The sequence below is a fragment of the Trichechus manatus genome, unplaced genomic scaffold, assembly GCF_000243295.1.
Source record: "Trichechus manatus latirostris isolate Lorelei unplaced genomic scaffold, TriManLat1.0 scaffold00132, whole genome shotgun sequence".
Classification (NCBI taxonomy): Eukaryota; Metazoa; Chordata; class Mammalia; order Sirenia; family Trichechidae; genus Trichechus; species Trichechus manatus.
This window is the reverse complement of record NW_004444068.1, coordinates 4,895,726-4,904,745: the sequence shown is the minus strand read 5'-3', so window position 1 is coordinate 4,904,745 and position 9,020 is coordinate 4,895,726. Positions and strand designations below refer to the sequence as shown.

Sequence of the window (9,020 nt, the reverse complement as noted above, 5' to 3'; positions counted from 1 at the left end):
GGTGGCAGAGAATCTTCACGTGGGTTTGGCCTGTTCTAGACCCTCCCTTGGCCAATGAGGTCAAGTCTGGGACTTCCTGCCCTAGATGGGCACCCTCACTGGATTTTCAGGATGGCCCTCCTCATTTTGTTGATTGTCCCCCTGAGTTCAGCCCCTCCTGCTCTTCTGCTCCCCACACCTTGTCAGTAGTGAAGTCATGTTGATTCCACCATGAGGTGCCCCTCAGATCTTTCCTTTTTAAACCCACGTGTACATGGGCTTGTTATATGCCAGGCACTGTTCAAATCCCTTTGCAGATAAAATATGTATCTGCTCTAAGTTGTTAATGGTTGTTAACTGTCGTCAAGTCAGCCACCAACTCCACAATACAAAACACTGCCCAGTCCTGTGCCATCCCCATGATGGGTTGTGGTTCAAACCACTGTGATCCATGGGGTTTTCATTGGCTGATTTTCAGCAGTAGATTGCCAGACCTTTCTTCTTGGTCCATCTTAGTCTGAAAGCTGTACCTTTTCAGCATCATGACAACACGTAAACCTCCCGACAGACGGGTGGTGGCTGTGTATGGAGTGCCTCGGCCGAATCGGGAACCCAGCTGGAAGGCAAGAACTCTACTACTAAGCCACCAACACGTAGTAAATGCATTTAACCCTCACAAAAACTCTACGAGGATTTGTTAGTCCTGATTCACAGATGAATAAACTGAGGCACAGACAAATTGCATAATCTGCCTTAACTTCATAGAGCTAGGAAGTAGCACCCCTGGGAATTAATCCCAGGCCGTGTGGCTCCAGAGCTTGAGTGTGCCACCACCTCACCTGCTACTTGTCCTCAGCTCCTGCCTCCGCCTACCCTAGACTTGGCCTCAGCAGCTCCTGCCTGGGATATAACACACGGCAGTCCTAATTCTTGCAAATTTGAAATTATGTGATATAAATTTATCAATAAGGTCTTACTTTGTGTGTCTTTTGAAATAATGCAGCCCCTTCCACTTCAAAAAATGTTAAGAATTTTGTACTTTCAAGTTGGCAAGTCTAGGGCATTGGTGCTGGTGAGCTGGTAAATAGAAAACCTCCACCCTTTTGTCAGTACCAGAGCTGCGAACCGAACCGGTTCATTTTGGTTCGAACCCCTGCTGGAAATTTGCATTTCTAACAAGTTCCCAGGAAGTTATAAATAAGAATCATCTGGGGATCTTGTTTAAATGTAGATTCCGGTTCAGTACATCTGGGGTGGAAATGCGAATTCTCAGCAGGGAACTTGTTAAGAATGCAAATTCTCAGCAAGGGTTTGAACCAGAACAAGCCATCTTGTAGGGAGATTTGCAAGTTAAGCCTCATCTGTAACAGTGAAAAGAAAGGATTTTCATCAGTGCATAAATGGAGGGGTGGTGGTTGTGGGTTGGGGAAGTGGTGTACTTAAGACGCCTCTGAAATCAAATCCAACACGTAATTATCTTTGATTAAGCTTCATCTCATTCTAGCTTGGGGCTTAAAATTCTGTCCAGTTCCATTTCATTCCCAAATAATTTTTGGAGCATCTCCTATGTGTATGGTACAATTATGAAGCTGTTGTCTGTTGACTGGATCTCCTTAACTAGGCTCTGACTTCCAGGGGTGGAGGGCTTCTTTTCCGGCTATGCTTTGGCGGTGACTGTACCCACGGATGTACTTAATACACAGATGACTAAATATCATGCCACACACATACCCAGCACCCCAGCCTGTGCTTCTGGGGAAAGACATGCACAGGTGTCAGGTCAGGGCTCAATCTGCAGGGGCGTGGCTGAATCTCTCCTTCTCTCCAGGGGTGGTATCAGAGAAGCCAGCCTCAGAAGTCCAGAAAAAACGTGAGCACGGTGGGGATTTGAAGCTTTTCCGAAACAGACACTGTGAGCAGAGATCACTTTTATTGAGCTGGCTTCGTTTTAAGAAAAGGAAAAGAAACAAAGTCAAGAGACACTCTGCTAACAGATGCCCGGGGGGCGGGGGCTGGACACTTCTGCTCCATGCTGTGCAAAGAAGGGGATCCTGGCCCGTGCTTCTCACCACTCCTTCCCGGAGGCCATGGTCTGGCCGTCCGCTGGGCTTCACTGCACCTTCTTGAACACTTGCTTGCAGACCACACCCTGCACTCTCATCTCCTGAAACATAAGCAGACCCATGTCAACGGCCAGAATAAGCTCACACTTGGGGTTTGGTGTGTCTAGGGCAGGAACTCTGAAAATCCTCAATGGCTGCTAATTTCTCCCAAGAGTTGGAGCAAACTAACCAATGCCTTGGAAAGTAGGTTGAACTTGATCAGTGGAGATCCGACTCTGCTGCATACTGTGCGTGGAGCTGGCTGGGGAACAGATGTGGCTTAGAGCTGACCAATAGAACTCCCGATGTCCCCTTCCCAAGAGGTGGAAAGACTCTGAGAACCTCAGGCCTGAGCCCAGGACAGAGTCTGTGCCCGGGGAATGGAAGAAACCAGGCCCAGACTCATGGTTTAACCCACAAAGGAGCTCAATAGGTTACCACAGACCAGGGGTTGCAAACTACTGCAGCAGTTCTGAGCTTCGGTTGCACCTTAGAGTTACCTGGGGAGTCTGAGGAGCTCCTGGACTCCACTCTAGACCACTTATATCAGTACCTCAGGGAGTGGAGCATGGGAATTGGTATTTTTAAAAGCCTCCCAGGTGGCTCTAAAATGCAGCCAAGAAAGCCCATGCTCTGCCCACAAGGGCAGCCCCTGCTCCGTCCCTATGGACTACTGCCAGGTAGGAATGATAGCACAGGGTTGCCACATCTTCCAAGTTTTTTTTTTTTCTGAAGGAAGCTGGAAATCTGGGTATTTATGTGACATCTCCAATTTTTAAGCTGTTGACTGAGAAGTCTGAAGTCTTGTGAGGGCCAAGTAAAACAGGCCTCTGCGGCCCCCAGTTTACAACCTCTGACATATAGATCCACAGAACTATTGAGGTGAAAGGGCCAATGGTCATTTCACTCACCCTCTTTGCTCAGAGTTGAGGAAACACAGGCCCAGGAGGAGAAAAGCTCAAGGTCAGGCCCCTCAGCCCAGGCTGTCTGCATTAGGGTAAGCAGCCTCTGAAAATAACGGCCTCGTGCCTCTCCTCAGCACTCAGATTCTCAAAGCTCTTACAGACCTTGGTCTTCATAGAACTCCTACATGGTAGGATGGCATTTTGCAGATGTGGCCCAGAGGGAGGAAGGGACCTGCCCGAAAACAATCAGTGAGTTGGGTCTAGAACCCGAATCATCTGGATCAGGCTCCTACCACAGAATGAAGACATTTAGGGGCTCCAAGGGGGTGGGTGGAGCAATGGGACCTCTCCGGTTAGAGGACACGTGCTATATCCAGAAAACATGGGGCTCTACTAGGTCCTTGGGTGGCATAAACTGTTTGTGCTTGGCTACTAAAGGTTGGCAGTTCAAACCTACCCAGTGGCACCATGGAAGACAGGCCTGGTGATTGCTTCTGTAAAGATTACCCAGAAAACACTACAGAGCTCAGCTCTACTCTGTAACACATGGGGTCACCACTGACTTGACGGCAATAGGTTTTCAGGATTTTTTTCACTATGGATCTGTGCATGCTCTTCCCAGTGGACAGAGTGGAAGTGGTTTTGACCTGAGTCCCCAGGCTGGAGGACAGGATGAGTGGGGCCCACCCCCTAACTGAAGACTTCTCCTCCTTGTAATTTAGACTGAGATCATGTCTTACAGAAGCTAAGAGAATTCTCATTGGCTCTGGTCTGCTACAATTTGGCATGGTGAAAATATACACCATTGGGGAGCATATTTTGGTTCCGCCACCTTCTAATGTGCGAACTATATGTTTAACCTAATCTTCCAGAACTTCCATGCCCTCATCTCCAAACAGATAAATAGTAACAGTACATGGTCCATACGGCTGCTGAGAGAATGGGAAGAGGAAGGAATGCAAAAGGGCCTAGCTCAGTGCCTCACACTTAGTGAATGCACCCCCTCACCTCCTCCCTCTGACTCGACAACTCCTAGACCTTGAAAACACATTAACCATAAAGTTACTTGAGTAACTTCTCCAGGCCCTTGGAAGGGAAGCTTCAGAGAGGAACAAAGGACCAGACACACTGCATTCTTACAAGGTCCATGCAGACCTCCGTGGTGACCAGAGCTTCTGGGGGCCCAGCCTAGTCCAGCCCACCCAGCCCAGGAACCTACCAGGTGCAGCTCATCACCCTCGATCCACTGGGTCCAGCCGCGCCCCTCTTTCTCGCCCTTCTGCACACACTCGAGCTTGTCCCCATCCCAGCTCACCGTGGTCTGCCAAGCAAGAAGCACAGTTGTCAGTCCTGAGCAGGCAGTCCCTGGAGCCTCGGAGAAGGGCAGGCTTCAACCCTGATAATCCAGGATGTCTTTACATCAATTTCATTATAGAAGATATGCAGCTCAACACTCCTTACCTATGCCATGCTCTAATTACAGTGTGCAAATCAGTTTTAAAATTTATGGAAACCTCCATAAATTTCATTTAAAAGGATAATTAGGAGGGAAAAAGTCACTGGGGCAGAGCTGTCAGTGCTACGGCTGAGAATGGGGCTGGGAGGGGGAGGCGGGACTCCTGAGGCCTGAGCAGACGAGGTGTGGGTGGGGCGAGGCTGCTTTCCTGCCTCTTGCTGGTGAGGGACAGACTTCTCAGAGTACCCTGCCTGTCCCCAGACATTTCATCCATCCATTCACTGTTTCAACCTTTGCTAGGTCCTGGGACACCAGAAAGACACACCTGCCTTCAAAGAACTCATCGTCTCCTGGGGAAAATGGCCTTGGGCACCAACGGCCGCCACTAGCTGCCTGCCTGCTCCACCAGGCACTCTCTATGCTGTCTCTAAATCCTTGTGACTGTTCATCTGGAGCAAAGATTGGGATCTCCATTTTACAGATCAGGTCAAGGGTCTTGCCAAGGTCACCCAAGGGGTCAATGGACGTGCCAGATCTAAGCACAGATCCGTGGGGTGCCAAAGTCCCCTTCTCAATGTACCACACTGCTTACATGCCCAGTATCGCTAGAGAGGCTTGGGAGCCTTGAGGGAGAGGAGAATGGAGCAAGGAGGTGCTGGGGGAGAGGGGTCCACTGGGGGCCGTGCGATGAAGGCACAGAGATCTGACATCAGAGACACTCTCAGGAAGCTCACCAGGCAGGCACCAAGAGTGGTGGGGGAGAGAGGAAGAAGCCCCTGCTGCCCACCTTTGTGCCCTCACATCTCCCTTGAGCACTGTGTGTCTTGCCAGGCGCTGGGTATGCTGAGGGGAGACAGATGGGACGAGGAGGAGGACCAGACATGCCTATGGGGGCAGATTTCACAGACTTGTTGGAGTGGCAAAGGCCCACCCAGGGACACAGGACTCAGAGTGGTGGAATTTAGAGCAAGAGAGTCCTGTCTCCCTAGCGTGGCCATGAGCTCATTGTCTAGATTGGGACCTCTCTTTCCCCTGTGTCTCCAGGGCTGGGCACAAGAAGGTGCAGTGGGCATCTCTCATATTCATGGCTTCCCACCTTCTTTTGAATGGCCTTTCAGTATGGGGCAGTTCCACAGTATGAGTGACTGAAGGGGCCAGAACTCAGTCTGTGCCTTGCTCATTGTGTGGCTCTGACCAAATCGATCCCTCCTCTGGGCCCCAGTGTTCCCATCTGTCACATGAGGGGGTGGGTGCTATTAATGCAGAGGTCTTGGCATTAGAAAGCTAAGGTTCTAGAATTCATGTGTACTCTGCCATGCTCAGCCGAGATTCAGGACAGTCAACCACAGCCTAAGGATTTGGGAGAGAAGGAGAAACCTGAGAAATGAGTGTGGAGTGAGTAGGGCCACTTCCTATAGGAGAACACCTTCCTTCCCCCGCCTTTCCTTTCTGGGCTCACTGATCACTACTGCCCTCTGCTGTCAAGATGATGTCAGCAATGAACCGCACAATGGAGGCAGATGGGGCCAGGTGTATACCCACAGCTTCACAAAGGAGGAACTCTAACCTCTACTCCTGAGCCTGTTCCCAGAGGGAGATGGGGCACAGGATGATGTGGGGCATGGGCTGATGGCTCCTCTCCCTGGTCCAGAGACTCCCTTGGGGCAGACGTCCAACTCCAAACCAGAAAGACTCCAGGTCAAAACCCAGTGTGGTCAATGTATGAAGAGACAAGTCATGGGGAAAGACCACTAATGACCACAGGCCACGTAAGACAAGACGCTCATTCACTGGGCACCTCGACTATGTCAGACCTGAGAAGGGAAGTGGGGACCGAGAAATCAGACAGTCCTGGACTTCACAGAGTTCATAAGAAAATTTAGTTTACTTATCAACTGACCTCTTCATGTGCTCATCCAGAACCTTACTCTTCATACTAAGAGCTTCTGAATAAATCAGAAGCATAAAGGGGAATTGCTGATTCTCAGTTATGATACATACACTCTGCCTCTACTGGAAATATTAGAATTAGTGAGGATACTCACACCTTCTGCATTGGAAAATACAAAAAAATTCAAAGAAGAAAATAAATAATAAAACTAATACCTGTAATATTCTCCAGAGATAATTACTCTAACATGTATTTCTGAACAGCACTTTTTTTAAATCAGTGTTTCTTTTCTTTTTTAAACAAAATTAGGATTTTATCATCTCTCTTTTTTTTTTTTTTTAAATAAAATTAGGATTGTATCATTTACAGTTTTGTATCATAATTTCTTCACATGTTATTTTAGGGTGTCCTCAACTCGGTTCCGACTCATAGTGACCTTCTGTACAGTCCTGCGCCATCCTCATAATCGTTGCTATCTTTGAGCCCATTGTTGAAGCCACTACGTGAATCCATCTTATTGAGGGTCTTCCTCTTTTTTGCTGACCCTCTACTTTACCAAGCATGATGTCCTTCTCCAGGGACTGGTCCCTCCTGATAACGTGTCCAAAGTACATGAGAAGAAGTCTTGCCATCATCACTTCTAAGGAGCCTTTTGGCTGTACTCCTTGTAAAACAGATTTGTTCGTTTTTCTGGCAGTCCACGGTATATGAGATGTTCTTCTCCAACACCATAATTCAAAGGCATCAATTCTTCTTCAGTCTTTCTTATTCATTGTATGCAGGCTTCGTATGCATATGAGGCAACTGAAAATACCTTGGCTTGGGTCAGGCACATCTTAGTCCTCCAAGTGTCATCTTTGCCTCGTAACACTTTAAAGAGGTCTTTTGCAGCAGATTTGCCCAATGCAATATGTCATTTGATTTCTTGATTGCTGCTTCCATGGACATTGTGTATCCAAGTAAAACAGAATCCTTGACAACATCCATCTTTTCTTCATTTATCATGATGTAGTTTATTAGTCCAGTTGTGAGGATTTTTTGTTTTATGTTGAGGTGTAATCCACACACAAGGCTGTAGTTTTTGATCTTCATCAGTAAGTACTTCAAGTCCTCTTCACTTTCAGCAAACAAGGTTGTGTCATCTGCATATTGCAGTTTCTTAATGAGTCTTCCTCCAATCCTAATGCCGTCTGCTTCTTCATATAGTACAGCTTCTTGGATTATTTGCTCAGCACACAGATTGAATAAGTATGGTGAAAGGATACAACCCTACACCTTTCTTGATTTTATTTTTTTGTTTATTGTTGTAGTTTAAGTGAAGGCTTACATTTCAAGTTAGTCTCTCATACAAAAATTTATACATACATTGTTATGTGACCCTAACTGCTCTCCCTATACTGTGACAGCACACTCCTTTCCACCCGGTTTCCCATGTCCATTCAACCAGCTCCTAATCCTCTCAGCCTTCTCATCTCACCTGTGGACAGAAGCTGCCCATTTAGTCTCATGTATCTACTTGAGCTAAGGAGCACACTCTTTCAAGAGTATCATTTTATGTCCCACAGTCCAGTCCAATCTTTGTCTGAAGAGTTGGCTTCAGGAATGGTTTTAGTTCTGGTTGACAAAGAGTCTGGGGGCCATGCTTTCTGGGGTTCCTCCAGTCTCCATCAGACCATTAAGTCTGGTCTTCTTACTAGAATTTGAGTTCTACACCCCACATTTCACCTTCTCCATCCAGGACTCTGTTGTGTTCTCTGTCAGGGTGGTCATTGGTGATAGCCAGGCACCATCTAGTTCTTCTGGTCTCAGGCTGATGAACTCTCTGGTTTATATGGCCTTTTCTGTCTCTTGGGCTAATACTTTCCTTGTGTCTTTGGTGTTCTTGATTCTCCTTTACTCTGGGTGGTTGGGACAAATTGATGCATCTTAGATGGCCACTCGCTAGCTTTTAAGACCCCAGATGCCACTCACCAAAGTAGGACGCAGAACATCTTCTTAATAAGCTTTGTTATGCCAATTGACCTAGATGTCCCCTGAAAGCATGGTCCCCAGATCCCTACTCTATCTCTCAAAGTGTTTGATTGTATTCAGGAAACTTCTTAGCTTTGGTTTAGTCCAGCTGTGCTGACTTCTCCTGTAGTATGTGCTGTCCTTCCCTTCACCTAAGATAATTCTTGTCTACTATCTAGTGAATAACCCTCACCCTTCCTCCTCGCCCTCGTAACCATCAAAGAATGTTTTCTTCTGTGGTTAAACCTTTTCTTGAGTTCTTATAATAGTGCTCTTATACAATATTTGTCCTTCTGTGACTGACTAAATTCACTCAGCATAATGAGTTCCAGCTTCCTCCATGTTATAAGATGTTTCACGGCTTCATCGTTGTTCTTTATCATTACGTAATATTCTATTGTGTGAATATACCATGTTTATCCATTCATCCATTGATTGGGCACCTAGGTTGTTTCCATCTTTTTGCTATCATGAACAGTGCTACAGAGAACATGGGTGTGCATATATCTATTTGTGTGACGGCTCTTAATTCTCTAGGATATAGTCCAAGGAGCGGGATTGTTGGATTGCATGGTACTTCTATTTCCAGCTTTTTAAGGAAGTGCCAAATCGATTTCCAAAGTGGTTGTACCATTTTACATTCCCACCAACAGTGTATAAGTGTTCCAGTCTCTCCA

The 9,020-nt window shown here is 47.0% G+C and overlaps 1 protein-coding gene across 1 annotated transcript in view; it reads right to left on the bottom strand.

Annotated features, from left to right (window-relative positions):
* Positions 1 to 1,989: 1,989 nt before the first annotated feature.
* Positions 1,990 to 9,020, bottom strand: part of RBP1 (retinol binding protein 1) — a 37,807-nt gene continuing 30,776 nt past the window's right edge. The window contains 2 exon segments of the mRNA XM_004385086.3: positions 1,990 to 2,143; positions 4,206 to 4,307. Of these exon segments, the coding sequence (XP_004385143.1) occupies positions 2,090 to 2,143; positions 4,206 to 4,307 (156 nt within the window). The 3' untranslated portion in view covers positions 1,990 to 2,089.